This window comes from Phacochoerus africanus, chromosome 1 (assembly GCF_016906955.1).
Source record: "Phacochoerus africanus isolate WHEZ1 chromosome 1, ROS_Pafr_v1, whole genome shotgun sequence".
NCBI classification, from domain to species: Eukaryota; Metazoa; Chordata; class Mammalia; order Artiodactyla; family Suidae; genus Phacochoerus; species Phacochoerus africanus.
Genome location: NC_062544.1, coordinates 214,859,587 through 214,878,081, shown reverse-complemented (window position 1 = coordinate 214,878,081; position 18,495 = coordinate 214,859,587). Strand labels below are relative to the sequence as shown.

Sequence of the window (18,495 nt, the reverse complement as noted above, 5' to 3'; positions counted from 1 at the left end):
AGCTGTAGCTACTGGCCTATGCCAGAGCCACAGCAATGCCAGATCCAAGCTGAGTCTGCAACCTACACCACAGCTTACGGCAACGCTGAATCCTTAACCCACTGAGGAAGGCCAGGGATCGAACCTGCAACCTCACGGTTTGTAATCGGATTTGTTAACCACTGAGCCACGATGGGAACTCCTCATTTTATTTTTATTTATTTATTTATTTGCTTTTCAGGACCGAACTCACTTCATAATGGAGGTTGCCAGGCCAGGGGTTGAATTGGAGCTACAGTTGCCAGTCTACCCCATGACCACAGCAACACAGATCCACGACAGGAACTCCTAGGTTTCATTTTAAAGGAGAGACATTTGGCTACCTTTTCAATTTTTTTTTTTTTTTTTTTTTTTGCCATTTCTTGGGCCACTCCCTCTGCAAATGGAAGTTCCCAGGCTAGGGGTCAATCTGAGCTGTAGCCACCAGCCTACGCCAGAGCCACAGCAACACGGGATCCGAGCTGCATCTGCAACCTACACCACAGTTCACGGCAATGCCGGATCCCTAACCCACTGAGCAAGACCAGGGATCTAACCCGCAACCTCATGGTTCCTAGTCGGATTCGTTAACCACTGAGCCACAATGGGAACTCCCATCTTATCTTTTTTTAATGCCTTTAAAAGTAAATTGTAGGCATCATAATTTTTATTTTATTTATTTTTTATTTTTTTTGTCTTTTTTGTCTTTTTAGGGCCACATCCGTGGCATATGGAGGTTCCCAGGCTAGGGGTCTTATCAGAGCTGTTGCTGCCGGCCTACACCATAGCAACACCAGATCTGAGCCACGTCTGTGACCTACACCACGGCTCACGGCAGTGCTGGATCCTTAACTCACTGAGCGAGGCCAGGGATCGAACCCGAAACCTCATGGTTCCTAGTTGGATTTGTTTCTGCTGCCCCATGATGGGAACTCCAAGGCATCATGATTTTTAGTTTACAATTTGTTATTTCCTTTTTAACCCAAGAGTTATCTAAAAGGGTGTTTCTTAAATGCCCAAGTAGTTTAAGTTGGAGAGGGAAGAGTGTAGGCTGTCTTTCTATTGCTCACAGCGATGCCCTGAAGTCTACACTCTTACTGTTTTCCACTGTGGTCTTAGAACGTGAAATGTAAGATTTATGCTTGTGACTTTATAGAGCTCTTACTTGGGCTTAACATATGCTCAGGTTATATGAATATTCCCCGGGTATTTGAAAAGAATGTTTTTTCTGGTAGGTACAAAGTTGTGTAATTTTTTGTTTGTTTTGTTTTGTTTTGCTTTATCTAGGGCCACTCCCACGGCATGTGGAGGTTCCCAGGCTAGAGGTCGAATCGGAGCTGTAGCCACCGGCCTACACCAGAGCCACAGCAACGTAGGATCCGAGCCATGTCTGCAGCCTATACCACAGCTCAGGGCAACGCCGGATCCTTTAACCCACTGAGCAAGGCCAGGGATCGAACCTGCAACCTCATGGTTCCTAGTCGGATTCGTTAACCACTGCGCCACGAAGGGAACTCCAAGTTGTGTAATTTTTAATGTAGCTGTCAAATTCCTCATATTGTTATTTTGGTCTACCTATTAATTTCAGAGACGTGTGATAGTTTCCTAAAATGATTGTGAATCTGTCAATTTCACATACTAATAATTTTTGCTTTACATATTCCAAAATATGTTATTAGAAAATAAAAGTTTATAATTGTAATATCTTTTCCCCCCTTTCTTTTTTTGGCTGTCCACAGCATATGGAGTTCCCAGGCCAGGGATCAGCTCTGAGCCGCAGCTGCAATCTATGCTGCAACTAACACCAGATCCTTTTAACCCGTTGTGCCGGGCCAGGGATCAAACCTGTGTCCTTGAGCTGCAGAGATACCACTGATCCTCCTGTGCTGTAGTGGGAATTCCTGTGTATTTTCTTTCTTTTTTTTTTGGTCTTTTTTTGCCTTTTCTAGGGCCGATCCCGCAGCATATGGAGGTTCCCAGGCTAGGGGTTGAATCGGAGCTGTAGCTGCTGGCCTATGCCACAGGCACAGCAACGCAGGATCTGAGCCTCGTCTGCGACCTACACCACAGCTCACAGCAATGCTGGATCCTTAACCCACTGAGCGAGGTCAGGCATTGAACCCGCAACCTCATGGTTCCTAGTCAGATTCGTTAACCACTGAGCCACGATGGGAACTCCCCTGTGTATTTTCGTAATGAGGCTTGTCTTTTATCAGTTTAAAGTATCCCTTTTTGTCTCATTTAATTATTTATGGCTTGAATTTATTTTGCCAGATATTAATTGCCAAACTTGCTTTCTTTTTGCTTTGATTATATTATTTGAGCTGTGGTTTTTATAAATAGTCCATGGTTGAATTTTTTTAAAAATCTGAGTTTCTTTTGATAGGTGAGTTTACCTCATTTTATTTACTTGTGATTTTCCATTTGTTTATACTTATTTTTCCATCTAATTTTATGTTTCCTGTATTTCAAGTTTTCTAATTGTTTCTCTCCTTCTTACCTTTAATGGAGTTGATGGAATTTCTATTGCTTGATTTCAAGCTTTCTAGTGCAAACTTCAGTTTTTTGCATATTATTTTCCTGGTTTTGTAATACCTGCATACCACCTTCTTACTACTATTCTCTGGTTGCTTACTCACCTAAACAACTATATCAGTTTATTTTCAGTTAAGATTATTATATCATTATCATAAAAGGAAAGCCGGTATCATTTGGCATAATAGAAATTAATGTAAATAATAATGCAATAAATATCAAATGATGTTACTACATTTTAGCCTGTTCCTCTTGCCTGTCTGGAGCTTATTCTCTCTTTTTCCTCCCCCATCTTTGGCTGCCCCGCGGCATATGGAGCTCCCAGGCCAGGGGTCAGATCTGAGCTGTTGCGACCTAAGTTGCAGCTGTGCCAGTTCCGGGATTGAAACCGAGTCCCAGGGCTCCCAAGATGCCGCTGATCACATTCCGCCTCAGAGGGAGCTCTGCCTTTTTTTAAATTTAAAAAACAAAAAAAAAAGTGTAAAGAGTTAGATGTGAAATCCCTTGTAGCCCAGCAGGTTAAGGATCTGACATCAGTGCTGTGGCTCTGGCTGCTGCTGTGAAAAGAAAAAGAGACCTGATTGTACCAAACTGACAGGCTCTCTCTAACTTAATCAGAATCATGGATTGTGAAAGATGTTTTTAAAAAATTCCATGTTGGCACAACATTGTAAATCAAATGGTAAGGATGAAAGATTTAAAAAATTCCATGTTGGAGTTCCTATCGTGGCGCAGCGGAAACAATCCAACAAGGAACCATGAGGTTGTGGGTTCAATCCCTGGCCTCACTCAGTGGGTTAAGGATCCAGCGTTGCCATGAGCTGTGGTGTAGGTTGCAGACGCGGCTCAGATCCCACATTGCTGTGGCTGTGGTGTAGGCCGTCAGCTGCAGCTCTGATTTGACCCCTAGCCTGGGGACCTCCATATGGCATGGGAGTGGCCCTTAAAAAAAAAGACAAAAAGATAAAAAATTCCATGTTGGAAGTTTCCATTGCAGCTCAGCAGTAGCAAGCCGTACTAGTATCCATGAGGATGTGGGTTTAAATGATCTGGCTTTGCCATGAGCTATGGTGTAGGTTACAGATGCAGCTCAGATCCCACATTGCTGTGGCTGTGGTGTAGACTGGCAGCTGCAGCTCCGATCCGACCCCTAGACTGGGAACTTCCATATACTGGGGGTGCAGCCCTAAAAAAAGAAAAAAAATCCATGCTTATGTACCAACTTCAGGCTCCTCTTCATGTCTCATTTTGAGGTATATGCTCTAGGAGTTTGTTATACATTCTGTTCTTACAGTGGTTAATTTAAAAATGTAACATTTTTTAACTTCGTTTTTCTCTCAAATTTAATCACTGTATCTTCTTGCCTTTATTACGGCAAAGTTTTCACTTACGTCTTCACTTCCTCTCTTATGTCCATGTTGAAATCATTCAAAATAGTATTTCTATTTTATAGATGAGGGGACTGAGGCTTGAAGAGTTGAAATAAACTTTTTTAAGCGCCAAAGCTAGGAGCTGACCCTAGGCAGTCTGCTTTCAGAGCCTGTGGTCTTTCCACTAGACTATACTGCTTAATTTGGGATTTAGTTCCAGATTGTGATTTATCACTGAAAAGTTATGATATATAGCTTACAATACATATTTTGCTATTTCTTATTCACATCTCTCATTTTATTTTGCTAAAGTATATCTTTGAGTAACTCAGAAAGACTAGGTATATTCTCTCTTTCCCTCACATTTGATTGCAAGGCTGGATAGGAATACAATCCTAGATTTCCATTTTTTTTTTTTTTTTGGAATTTTGAAGACATTAGGAGTTCCTGTCATTGTGCAGTGGAAACCAATCTGACCAGGAACAATGAAGTTGCAGATTTGATCCCTGGCCTCGCTCACTGGGTTACGGATCCGGCATTGCCAGGGGTAGGCTGGCAGCTATAGCTCCAATTAGACCCCTAACCCGGGAACCTCCATATGCTGCGGCTGCAGCCCTAAAAAGCAAAAAAATAAAATAAACTGAAGACATTATAACCTTCTCAGTTAGTATTTATGGTTTGTTTGTTTTTGTGCTTTTTAGGGCTATACTCGTGGCATATGAAGGTTCCCAGGCTAGGGGTTGAATCAGAGCTACAGCTGCCAGCCTACACCACAGCCACAGCCACAGCAATGCAGGATCTGAGCCACGCCTTCGACCTACACCACAGCTCACAGCAATGCTGGGTCCTTAACCCACTGATCAAGGGCAGGGATTGAACCTGCATCCTCATGGATCCTAGTTGGGTTCGTTAACCGCTGAGCCACAAGGGAACTCCCTCAGTATTTAGTGTTGTCAATCAAAGAGCTATCTGATGCTATTCCTTATCCTTCAGAATTTTCTGCTTACCCCTTATTCCTTTCTTCACTGTAACTCCCCTTCCCTAGACATGAGAAGGCCCTCTTCCCCATTTTAAAATTGAGTAATAGCGTACACACAGTACACAAGTCTTAAGTGAATAGTTTGATGAGTATTTGTCTAAACACCCCCTGTAACCACCCCCCAGAGAGATAAAAGCACATTTACAGCATCCCAGAAGTCTCCCTCATGCCTCATTCCCAATCAGTAAACCAACCTTCCCCCCGGAAGGAACCATCATTCTGACTTCTATCACTATAGAACAGCTGTGCTTGTTCTTGAAACTTATACAAATGATTTCATACCTTATGTGCTGTTTTCGTGTCTGCCATATTTGAATACTGTTTTTTTCCAAACAGAAACTTGAAGAGAAGCTAGAGTTCTGGATGGAGAAATTTGATAAGGACACAGAAATGAAACAGAATGAACTAAATGCCCTCAAAGCTGCTAAGGCCAGTGATTTAGCACATCTTCAAGAACTTGCAAAGATGGTAAGGAAGCAGTCTTTTTTTTTTTTTTTTTTGGTCTTTTTAGGCCTGTACCTGCAGCATATGGAGGTTCCCAGGGTAGGGGTCTAATCGGAGCTGTAGACGCCAGCCTACACCACAGCCACAGCGACACCAGATCTGAGCCAAGTCTGCAACCTACGCCAAAGCTCACGGCAGTGCCAGATCCTTAACCCACTAAGTGAGGCCAGGGATCAAACCTGTACCCTCATGGATACTAGTTGGATTTGTTTCCGATGTACCATGGCGGGAGCTCCAGGAAGCAGTCTTGATGGCAGCAGTAAGAGCAATGAGGAGTGGGTGGTAGCTAGATAATGTGATTTTGGGTCAGAAAGTGGAGGTGTGTCTGAACCACTGGGATTCTTTTTAGATGATAATGATGGCATTGGTGGGGGCAATAATAGCAGCAGCTGACACTTTATAGTGTTTAATCTTTCCTCAGCACTTTTCCAGGATTTTACATATATAACTTAGTTAAACGTCTCCAAAACCCCTGAGCTAGATAGTACTTTTATTTCTACTTTATGATCGCTGAAGAAAATTTATAAATGACAATTTATAGGAAGCTTCTGATATGGTTTCATTATTAAGTGCAGAATTTCTCAAATTTCTCTTTTAAAAGATGGCTGCAGGAGTCCCCATTGTGGCGCAGTGGTTAACGAATCCAACTAGGAACCATGAGGCTGCGGGTTAAGGGTCCGACATTGCCGTGAGCTGTGGTGTAGGTTGCAGATGCGGCTCAGATCCAGCGTTGCTGTGGCTCTGGCGTAGGCTGGTGGCTATAGCTCCGATTCAACCCCTAGCCTGGGAACCTCCATATGCCGAGGTAGCAGCCCAAGAAATGGCAAAAAAGACAAAAAAAAAAAAAAAAGGCTGCAGAGTTCCCTGATGGCTCAGCAGGTTAAACACCTAATGTTGTCACTGCCGTGGCACAGGTTTGCTCCTTGCCTCCAGAACTGCATGCCAGGCACAGCCAAATAAAATAAAAGATGGCTGGTATTTTTAGATGTATATTCTATTAGATTTTAAAAAATGCATTAATTTGAGGTCACCCGTTAATGGTGACCATTAGTCACCCATCAAGTTAGTATTTCATTTTCTTTTTTGGCTGCCCCATTGCAGATGGAGTTACGGGGCCAGGGATCAGATCTGAGCTGTAGTTGCAACGTAAGCCACAGCTGTGGCAACTCCAGATCCTTAACTCACTGTGTTGGGCTGGGGATCGAACCTGTGTCAGAACCTGTGTCATAGTGCCAATCCCACTGTGTCACAGCAGGAACGAACATGACTAGTATCCATGAGGATGTGGGTTCAATCCCTGGCCCCGCTCAGTGGGTTAAGGATCCAGTGTTGCTGTGAGCTGTGGTATAAGTCACAGATGCGACTTGGATCTTGTGTTGCTGTGGCTGTGGCGTAGGCCTGTAGCTGTAGCTCGGATTCAGTCCCTAGCCTGGGAACTTCCATATGCTGAGTGTGAGGCCCTGAAAAAAAAGTTATTCAAACTGAAAAATTTGGGGAACAATTATAAAGTTAATATGTGAATATTGACAATATAAGACAAGTAAGTTTTTTCAGTTTGTCTTTAGATTTGGCATGCTTTACTTGCAAGTTTTCTATTAAAAATGCAGGGCTGGCTGGGCCACAGCTTAGCTAGGAGAGTCCTGTAATGTATGATTCATGTCTACTTTTGCAGATAAGGGAATATGAACAGGTCATCATTGAAGATCGTATAGAAAAGGAGAAGACCCGGAAGAAGATACAACAAGATGACTTGGAATTAAAGAGCATCATAAAGGCAGGAAACTGTAATCGGGATCTTGGGGCCTTTTTAATTCTGTAGCTGGAGAAACATGGAGGAAGACAGACAAAATGTCTTATTATCAAACATGGAGCAGGAAATCTGTGGCCTTTTGTTATTATTCGAATTTGCCAATACACAGTCCATCATAACAGGAAGACAGTTAAGAGAAAAGAACATGGCCCCAATTTTTAATCTCGGAAAGAAGAGGTGGTTAGCAGTGGAAACAGAACGTAGAACTTGTGCCCAGAGGTCAAACTTAGGAATACTATTTGGAATTCCCACTGTGGCTTGGTGGAAATGAACATGTTCATTTCGTATGCATGAGGATTCGGTTTCCATCCCTGGCCTCACTCAGTGGGTTAAAGATCTGATGTCACCATGAGCTTGGTGTAGGTTACAGACACAGCTCGGATCCTGTGTTGCTGTGGCAGTGGGGTAGGCCGGCAGCTACAGGTCCCATTCAACCCCTAGTCCAGGAACTTCCATATGCTATACTTTCAGCCCTTAAAAAAAAATAAATAAATACTATTTATAACCAAAAAAGCTCCTTAAAGGAATTCATTTTAATATCCCACTGCTTCTTAAAATCCTATTTATAAGTCCGCTCAGGCTGTTTTCAAAAGGTGAAGGGGATAAGTAGCAGCTCAGAAAAAGAAGTTATTTTAGCTTTATATAAACTTGGCTATATTAGTGATGATGAAACTAGAAAGTCAGATTCTGGGAAATATTTTCAGGCAAAACTGACATCAGCTGGACCGAAACTGTAGTTTTGAGAATTGCCCATCTCTCTGAAAGATGAGTATCTGCTGAGACTCTACAGTGTGCAAGCTGTGCTTTGGGAAGTATGGTAGGGAACAGATTAAGAAAGCAAGCTTTAAAGTACATTCAGGACCAGACTCAAACTTTACATTCAGAGAGAGTCTGATGTCTAGTTAGCAAGTTATTTATTGAGCTTCTGTGGGTTTTCTGTCAAGATTCCTAGATTTAGAGCAAAATTTTAAGTAGCAGCTGGAGACCATTTTTGCTTTTTCACTAGTGAAACTTGGTCTGATTTTAAAGTAGTCCAGACTGTTTTCACAACAGTTGTGTCTAATGACTAAGGAGCTATCTAAATTCTTTTTGAAAGTAAGAGGAGTCCTGATCCTTTAATCAGTCGTTAAAGATAGAAAATGCATCTGGAAGCTGACTGAAGTCATCTAGATTATTTGCACATTTCTGATTGAGGGCTCGCTTTGCCCATGGCAGCCCTTTTGGATCAAATAGTTGTTAGATGTGGGGAACTTGAATGTTGATAAAGAAGTTCAAGGGAGTCAGGTTTCTAAGTGCAAACGAAAGATAGGCCTACTCAGATTCATTTTTTTCTGTTTTCACTCCTTGAGAACTGGAGAGGCCATGAATTCCGAGCTCTGGGTCCTGCCCAACAGGCGAGCACTGCGTGGGGGGAGCAGGCTTGGCCACTTGCATGTCTGAGACCATCTTCATCGAAGTTAGTTTATGAAAAAAGTCTCCTTATGTAGAAAGAATGCAGCCTGTAAATTGTACTCACTTTCCCGTCCTCTTCCAGCTCCAGGCTTGGTGGCGAGGCACTGTGGTGCGAAGAGAAATCGGTGGTTTCAGAATGCCCAAGAAGGACAATGATAGCAAGGATATGAAAGGCAAAGGCAAAGGCAAGGACGAGCAGAGAGGCAAGAAGTGACCACGGTATCTTCTGCTGTTCTGGAGATGGGAAGGAGGACCCGAAGGGAGTGAGAAACATCTTTTGCCATCACAGGTACACCTGTATGTTGTTTGTCATTTGGACATTCCCAGGTGAGGTCTGGTTACTTCACTTTGCCTGTTATATTAGTTTTCAAACCCTGAATTAGGACTCTACCATGGATTCAGGGCTTCTTTGAAAAAAAAAAATTGTTGTGAATAAATATTTCTGGGAGACTTGTGAAGATTCCTCTTTCTCACCAGAACAAAAAGTACATGATCCCAGTTATAGTGATGCATTAAAAACTTCAATGTTTTCTGAAACAACTGATTCTGATTTTACTCAACTTGCATATAGTGTAAAATGGAACAAAGTGTCATAAATGACACTTCTCATGAGCAAAAGCGTTTAGTAGGAACTACAAGATGTTTATCGTATGTCTAGTGTAATTCATACACAGTAAAGTTTTAATAATGGTTCCTACTTGGTTTTTAGGTTTATTATCACTTCAGTGTACTTATACGGGGTGTGTGTGACATGGAGCATTCATTATAGCTGCTTCAGCTTCTTTTCTGGGAGGTAGGGGTATAAATGATAAATATAAGAAATGAGATGTTAGGATATACAACCCACAAATAGAAAGACGGGTGATACAGGAGTTCCCATTGTGGCTCAGCAGTTAATGAACCCGACTAGGATCCATGAGGACACAGGTTCGATCCCTGGCCTCTCTCAGTGGGTTAAGGATCCGGCATTGCCATGAGCTGTGGTATAGGTCACAGACATGGCTCGAATCCTCCATTGCTGTGGTTGTGGTGTAGGCTGGCAGCTGTAGCTCAGATTAGACTCCTAGCCTGGGAACCTCCATAAGCCACGGGTTCGGCCCTAAAAAGCAAAGAAAAACAAACAAACAAAAAGTACATTTTGATATCAAGGGACTACTGTGAGGACCCATTTTCTACCAGTGTTCCTTAAGGGAATTTACCCTTTCATTTTTGCCAAGGAAACCATGTTTTAGGTATGAACATTTTCAAGCCGACCTTTATTTCATCCTATGGAAGTGTTGGCTTTTATTTTAATGTCATGTGGAAGGTGGCATACAGGCAATTTAAAATAACATACATGATATTGACATATTTATTCTTAGAACTTATGCATATTTACAGACATACAAATATAAGACAATGTTTTACAAAATCTTTTACTAATTACATGTTTACAACATTTCCGGAAATAAAATGAAATCTGCTGTAAACCATCTTACTGCAACATGTATATAAAAAGGTTTCTAAATATCCATGTTTTCCTTCATTTTATATAAGCTTTTAAGCGCTTAGTTTTTAAAAATTCATCATATTCACCAGCATAGTCACAGATCACTAGTCATTGCTGACCTGTTATCAAGTACGAAAATCACACTCCTTGATTAGCTGTAAGGCTGTATTTTCAAAGCCTGTTAAGGAAAGTGACCTACTAAGTGTCCTGCTCTATTTCAGTTGAATACAGAGGCCCCTACTCCCATAAGCTGTTGCCAGAGGAAACTGGTTTGGAGTGCTAAGCAAACAGGATTTTGAAAGCTTAGAAACCTGATGGCTTAAAATCTCCACAGTTGGCAGGGGCCCTAGTAGGCGGGCACTTAGCTTTTTCTTTATTCCCGCTTCAGCGCTGGGAAGCTCGCTGCTTCGTGCTTCAGTAGGAAGCTCATAAATGATCAGGTGGAACTGTTACAAAGTCATCTTCATCTTGTTAGAGTTTAGCAAGGCTAAATGTTAAATTTTCTTTCCAGTTAAAACAACAAAAAAAGTACATAAAAAACACTGAATACAAAAATTTTCCAACAAAACATCATGACTTGTTTTTGCATCTTGACACAGAAGAGACATTCAATATATTTTATATTTTTCTTTTATTATCAACCCAAACTGTACACAAATATTTTCTAACAATTCAAATATAAATTTGAATTAGTTTAATAAAAATATATAAGATTTCATGCTATGTATAAAATTTGAAGTTGAAAATTCCAATTACTTCTATGGAAAAACTAGTCAAAAATGTTCCAAATATTGCATTATGTACATTGACTGGGATTAGTCCTGTCCTTTGCTGAGTTTCATTTCTTTCTTTTTTTTTTTTTTTTTGGTTTTTAGGGTTGCAACCACAGAATATGGAAGTTCCCAGGCTAGGGGTCAAATTGGAGCTACAGCTGCCAGCCTACACCACAGCCAGAGCAACATAGGATCTGAGCCGCCTCTGCAATTTACGCCACAGCTCATGGCAATGCCATATCCTTAACCCACTGATCGAGGCCAGGAATTGAACCGGCAACCACATGGTCACTAGTTGGATTAATTTCCACTGTGCCACGACGGGAACTCCGCTGAGCTTCATTTCAAATGGCTCTTTATAGTTTGCAGATTGTACTGAGGTTTAATGTTGACTAGAAGTAAGAACACCTATAATTTAAAAATATACACAGCTAAATTCTGAACAAGTCGTATGATTGGTGGGTCTGTTTGGAACTATAAATACAAAGGGGTCTGGCTCACGGCACTTAAAACACATTTATCCTAAAGGATTGGGCTTTGAGCTCAGATGTTCTGTGTTATATAATTTTAAACCTGTGATAAGGAAAAAACATTATTTTGACCAGATACTCAACATGATTTTATCCAAAGGTACTTTTAGATGCTGCTACATGATAAAAAGAACATTTTATGCTCGCATGCATGCAGTGGTTAAAAAAAAAAAAAAAAAAAAAGCTCCAGAACAATTAACAGGAAAAAGCCTAGATAACGAATATCTTCACCTACTCTATTTGCTTAGTTTACAAAGGCAGTGAATACCAAAAGATATCACTGACAACTAAAAGGGTCTCAAAATACAGGGGAAAATAGACCCAAGTGGCTTAGACTTGAATAAAGGCTCCTGGCTTTGTGTTGCCTAAGCCCTTGGGCTCTTTAACTGCACCCACAATTGAGTAAATAAGGCACTAGTGGGGGAGCTAGATGGCTAGATGAAAAGACAGCAAGCTGTTTTTAAGATGCCACAAGTGCTTTAATTCAGCCACGGAAACTGGCAGTTATGTGAAAGAAATCTAAGAAACCTGGCTTTTCCTTTATTTTCATAATCATCCATTAGTTGGGGAGCTAGAAGTGTATCAGCTGTGACTGGAAGGTGTTTGCAGGTCCAGGTATCCTGAGAATAGCATGGGGGTAAAGAGTGAAGGGCTCAATGAAGTCAACACACAGGATGCAGAGTGCCACATGCTGCCAGCCTGAAGGTGAGGACCCTGTGTGTAGAGTGCGTGATTATGTTTGGATAATAGTGGCATGTTACACGAACCATCCTCTTAAGTGGTGGTGGACTAGAGCTGGGGGGAGGCCTAGGACACTGGCCTTAAATACAATGGTATGTATTTCACTGTTTTACTATGCAAAATCTTCTACATTATTTTTGTTTTACATTGGACAGAATAGTCCAAATAGTCCTAATACAGCTTTTGACTTTAAATGTGACTGAAAAACACAGTGAAGTCATTATTTCTCCAACTGACACAAATACCTAGCTTGGAACAGTGGTCTTCACTTCATGAAACACCTGAAATGTTTGCTGAAATGTGGAAACCCAGGCCTCTAAACCTACTGAATAAGAATCTGTATTTTTAACAAATTCTCCAGGAGATTCTAATGAATAACTCTATTTAGAAACCAGTAGACTCTAGAAGGCTCGGAAACAGCATGTCTATGCCTTCAAGGGAGGCAAATATCCTTCTGAGAAGATAGTCTTCAATGTGTGAAAAAACCTACTCTCTGAGAGGGAAGCACAGCCAGGCTAGGCTTCAGTGTTGGGTTCTTAGTAACGACAGAATTAAGTTTCATTTGCAAAAACCAACCATGTCTTCATAAACAATTCAATGAAAATGGATATAACCTCCCCTAAAATGGAGAAATGAAGCAAAACATTCCTGTTAGGAATCATGGAAACAGTCCCTTTTAAGAACACATAAGCGCTTTGTTAAGCAGATGGCTGGCAGCAGCAGTCACGTGGTCCTGTTCCGGTTTGGCCAGGCCAGTGCCCAAGGTGCTGGGAGTCCTTACACAGCAGAAAACTGGTGCTGCTGCTGCTTGGGTGGGGCAAGTTCCAGGAGAGCCTGGACCGTCACTGCAACCTGGCTCAAACCTTTCTCTTCTAAAATGTGGAGAGGCAAGCATAATTGCTCCTGAAATGGGACAACGTAACATAAAAACAAAAGAGAAGAGAGGATGAACATCACAGAACTGAAAAGAAAAAAAAAAAAAAGCATCTCCTCCTCAGAATAATGAATTGAGATATGAAGAGTCAGTACCTGGGAAACTGACCTCTGTTATATGAGTTACGCAGAGCTGGTACCCAACAATCACTGTCACTTTATTAATACGACTAAAAAGCAGGTACAGATCACTTCGAAAACTGGAAAATGGACAAGTTACATACACTTATACATACAACAGAGGATAAACAGAATACTATGGAGTAAAAGCAACATCCTTCATCTCTGGTAAATAAAAGAGCAATGCAGATCAGTAAAATGGAGGCAGGTGAAAATAGACAAACAGCTCCAAGTTACCAGATGGCCCAAGCCTAAAAATATAGCATAGTAGGAAGAAAACGCTTTGGAAATTACAAACTGTAGGAATGTGAGATAGTTTCATGCCATAACTCAGACTGCATGAGAGAGGAATGCCCACTATTTGCATTGTGGGCCTGTGAAAATTAGGGCTGTCATACCAGGCAGGGATCACAGGAAGAAGCAGAAGTTGAGATTTAGATGTATTTGAGGAACTTTCCTCTACTTTGGGTGATTTATGGAAGGCCCAGTTTGAATTAGTTAAAAAAATCTGACTTACAGACTTTAAAAAAAGAAACTGTATTTGAAAAAGTATTTCATGTCCTGATATTTAATGGATTAAATTATGCTGGAGTACTATGATGTGAGAACATCATAATTAATATATGATATTTGAAAAGTGTTTACAAGTTCGCTTAAGGAAGTTAAATTACTTCTATCTTGTTTACCCCATTAATGTGTTTGGTTAATCCTTGCTTGTAAGAGAAAAAAGCCTATCATAAGAATAACGCCTATCACTGATTAGATTAAAGAAAGAAGAGACTGCCCTTAAAGGAATGAAAGTGGAATTCTGGTTCCACTAAAAGAGACTATACATATTTATTAAAGAAGATAATTGAATTTTTCTCAGCTTTTCATTGGCACTTAATATATTATTAGGAAGTTTTACAAAATCAGTTGCAAAAAAATATAAGTGTTTATTATGAGCAGTTACTGGTAGTTGTGCTTAATTTCTTTTTTTTTCTTTTTTTTGTCTTTTGTCTTTTTAGGGCTGCACCCATGGTGTATGGAGCTTCCCAGGCTAGGGGTCCAATCAGAGCTACAGCTGCCAGCCACAACCACAGAAACACCAGATCTGAGCCGCATCAGCGACCTACACCACAGCTCACGGCAACACCAGATCCTTAACCCACTGAGCGAGGCCAGGGATCGAACCCACCACCTCATGGTTCCTAGTCGGATTCATTTCTGCTGCACCCCAACGGGAACTCCGGCTTAATTTCTTTTTATTTAATACTTACCTTGATAAAATAAGGTGAATGGAATCTTTTGATCTTATAAAACTAGCAACTTTGTATAAATCTTTTGAGTACAACTGCAGGTATAGATTAACTATACTTAAAAGGAACCTGCAGGGTGTTTTGCTCTTGGGAGTGTATTTCCTCTGAGGTCAATCCCATCCCTTAATCTCCATTCTTAGGGGTGTCCTGCAACCTGTACGCCTGTGGCTGAGACATTCCCTCAGTGGCTTTTGCTCTCCAGATGCACACTTACCTTCTAGCTGCCTTAGGGAGAACTCTGTTCTGAAGAGAATGCACCCTTACTCCCCAAACCACACATAACAGCATGTGCTTTTTTATCAGGTGTTTTCTTAGAAAAGGGAGAAAACTCCACAGAATGGAATGATCTCTGATCAGAGACATCTTAGAAACAAAACCCCCCAAACTCTGAAAGGCACTACTACTGTATAAAACTAAAGTTTTCAACACAGTGTTCAATGTTTTCGGCATTAACAGTAAACAGTTTTTAATGCATTAAATATTTTCTCATTTAATATGAAAGTCAACTAGAGCAATCAGATCCTCAGACTGACTTCTACAACATGATGTTATGGTCCTTACAATCTCCCTTCATACTTGAGTTTCTTGGTCCAATTTTGTTAATAGTTCAGGAGATTGTAAATGTACAAAAGCACCATTTATGAGAACTAGAATCTGAATGCAATTATAAAGTAGTTTCAAGCATTAAGGCTAGCAGCTGATATACTAAGCCTTCTGAAAAGATAACATTCACTGCTTTGGGTACAGAACAGAGATTGCCGCCTAATACTCTACCTGCTACTATTCGGATACAATCTCCTCAACAGCCTATCAAATGTAAGTTCACCTATTAAGATGGTTCACATATATTACAAATTACATAAATTCCACTTTTAAATTCTAAATAGGATTATAGAAGTAAAGTTCAGCTAAAGATAACAAAGGTCTGACCCTGGAAGATCCGCTCTGGATAATTTGCTTGTGTGCTGTTTTCAATGAACTCAAAGGGCTCAGAACAGCACTGTAGAGAGCCTACATGATCTTTGGACTGAACATTTTTTTTTTCTGGCCTCACCTGCAGCATGCAGAAGTTCCAGGGCCAGGGGTCAAACCTGTACCATAGCAGCAACCCAAGCCACAGTAGTGACAACACTGGATCCTTAACCTGCTGCACCACCAGCGAACTCCTGGACTGAACATTCTGATCAAATTAAAATTATTAAGATTAAATGCCAGTGCTTTCCAGATGTCCAGATAGCAAATGCTTAAGCAGACCTGTCTCTACCAATAAAGGGAGATTTCAGGATTTCCAGGCACAGCTCAATGCAGAATTTTCCATGGCCATGTGCCTCCCCAAAACAGGGCAAATGCTTCCTTGTGAATAGCTGCTGAAAAGTTTAGCAACTTTTCATTTTAATGCTTCTCACAATTTCAACACTTAGGTTGTGTGGGGGCATGGGAAAATGGCTATATGGAAATTTTATCATGCCATTTGGAATAAAGTTCTAAGTCATATTTTAACAACAGGCTCAGGACTGTATGAGCAGAAATGCTCAGCGTTTATGATAAGAGAATAAGGCCACACACAGGCCAGGAGAACAGACGAATGAGCAGGAGAAATAAGGCTGGTCTTTTACTTTTTGTTAGAAATCATAAATGATTACTAATGTGATGTGCTGCTCATCTGGACACAGAGGGAAGGATTTAGCTACTTTACTGGTTAGCTCTTTGATGGCCAGGAAAAGAAAAAAAAAAGCACATGTAAATACTTCAGAATGAGAAACAAACCTCCTTTTACCAAGCACAGGAATGAGGTGGAAAAATCACTGGAATGCACTTGTTCGGCTAGAGGGGAAAGATCCAGTAATAAAGCATACAGAGAGTTAACATTAAAGTACAATAAAATGCCACAAAACCCAAAAGCTGCATAGACAGAGAGACAAAACTGGATTCTTCTGAATGTGCCCCAAGAGAAAGGAGTGTTTCAACAGTTCTTTTAACGCTGAGGTTTAGCTGAAGGATGTCAGAAGGGGAACAAAGATTGTCCTGTCCAAAGTGTGAGCAGGAAAGGAAAACAGAAACACAAAGTCAGTGGATCAGAAATACAGATTTGAGTATAGAATTCAATATGATCATCTCAGTCACATTCAAAGAAACACATCCAGTAACATTTTCGATTATGATGACTCAAAATAAAATACTGAAAAACAGAACCACAAAGAATTCTCTATGTGGCGAGCTTGATTTTACTACCAAATCACAGAATAAAATCATTGGTAACTAGTACAAACATTCAGGATAAAATGCACAGAGGTGTATGCTGGCTTAGGGTTGTGTGAGGCAACCTCTTTCTTAAGTCATTCTCCCCTATTAACAAAAAAAGAAAAGCAAGAAGGCGAGGACAAATCCTGGGAGTGGGCTGAGGAGGGGGACGTCTTCAGACAAAGCCAGGTGAGTCAAGAAGCTTCCAGGAATGAAGAAAGCATAATAATCAGGGAAAACTTACTACCTGAAAGTCAGGTGTAATGAATGACTTGGTGTTCCTCTAAAAATCAAGTCAAGTCCATCTTAACCAAGTCTAGTTTACCAATTATACAAAATGAATCTAGAGTTGTAAGGGGCCTTAGAGGTCATCCAGACCCTCCAATTCATAGATTAAAAAATTAAATAAATAAAAGCATTATTGGACTTGATAACAGGAAAATATCCTTTCACACATAACATATAATAACTCTAGGACATACTAGACTCAAATACAAGTTTTTTTTTTATCACCCATTATAGTTTTTTGAATGTAAACTATATTTAATAAAAGCATAATAATAAAGAGATACTCATGCACAACCTTATTGGAGGCTTTTAAATTTATTCCTTAGTGTTTCATTCATAATTTAACTTGTAAATATTTAAGAAGTTATATTGAGAAACTGTTTGCCTTTATACATAACTCTAGACACAGAATCTGACAAATTTTTCAATGTAAGTTTTACATGATCTGTTTTATTTTATTTTTTGGCTGAGGCATGCAACAGCTTGATGTGGGATCCCCATTACTGGACCAGGGATTGAAAGCGTGGAATCCTAACCATTAGGCCACCAGGAAACTCCCTATATGTCATCTATTTTCAAAAGAGATCATTTTGGAGTTCCCGTCATGGCTCAATGGTTAACAAATCCTACTAGGAACCATGAGGTTGTGGGTTCGATCCCTGGCCTTGCTCAGTGGTTTAAGGATCCGGTGTTGCCGTGAGCTGTGGTATAGGTCGAAGATGTGGCTTGGATCCCGAGTTACTGTGGCTGTGGTGTAGGCCGGCGGCTACAGCTCTGATTAAACCCCTAGCCTGGGAACCTCCATATGCTGCAGATGCGGCCCTAGAAAAGGCAAAAAGCCAAAAAAAAGAAAGTGATCATTTTTACATCCCTGATTTTCTTTACAAGTCAGACATAGCAGGTGGGGATGCTGAGGTAAAGGTGAAACTGCCTAGAAATAGGGGAGAACAATGGAAGAAGTATAGGTTTCTTCTTCCCTCCCATGCAGGGGGACCTGGGTATGGTAGTTTAAACCCACTAGTTTAACCCACCAGTTTCACTGGGAACTATATCTAGTCACTTATGATGGAGCATGATGGAGGATAATGTGAGAAAAAGAATGTATACATGTATGTGTGACTGGGTCTCTTTGCTGTACTGTAGAAAATTGACAGAACACTGTAAACCAGCTATAATGGAAAAAATAAAAATCATTAAAAAAAATAAACCCACGAGTTTGTATTTACTCCTTTTCCTTCACTTTGCTTTGGGCAAATGACTGGTTGTTTGAGCAGAAGTTGTAGTGTAACAGGAACCCATCTAAAAGTGGTAGTGGTGGGGTAGAGACTTGAGTGGAAGGCAGAAGTGCTGAAGG

At 40.7% G+C, this 18,495-nt stretch overlaps 2 protein-coding genes across 13 annotated transcripts in view; one reads left to right on the top strand and one right to left on the bottom strand.

Moving 5' to 3' along the window:
- IQCG (IQ motif containing G) overlaps positions 1–9,235 on the top strand; it is a 50,792-nt gene extending 41,557 nt beyond the window's left edge. The window contains 3 exon segments of the mRNA XM_047790340.1: positions 5,299–5,430; positions 7,139–7,240; positions 8,811–9,235. Coding sequence (XP_047646296.1) covers positions 5,299–5,430; positions 7,139–7,240; positions 8,811–8,942 — 366 coding nt within the window. The 3' untranslated portion in view covers positions 8,943–9,235.
- Positions 9,236–9,965: 730 nt separating this feature from the next.
- Positions 9,966–18,495, bottom strand: part of LRCH3 (leucine rich repeats and calponin homology domain containing 3) — a 133,559-nt gene continuing 125,029 nt past the window's right edge. For 6 of the 12 annotated variants that reach the window (XM_047790223.1, XM_047790232.1, XM_047790248.1 and 3 more), the window contains one exon: positions 14,496–16,637. In XM_047790223.1, the coding sequence (XP_047646179.1) occupies positions 16,437–16,637 (201 nt within the window). In that variant the 3' untranslated portion in view covers positions 14,496–16,436. Of the gene's footprint in view, positions 13,165–14,494; positions 16,638–18,495 lie in introns of those variants that run through there. The other 6 variants (XM_047790309.1, XM_047790327.1, XM_047790255.1 and 3 more) reach the window with 3 other exon arrangements.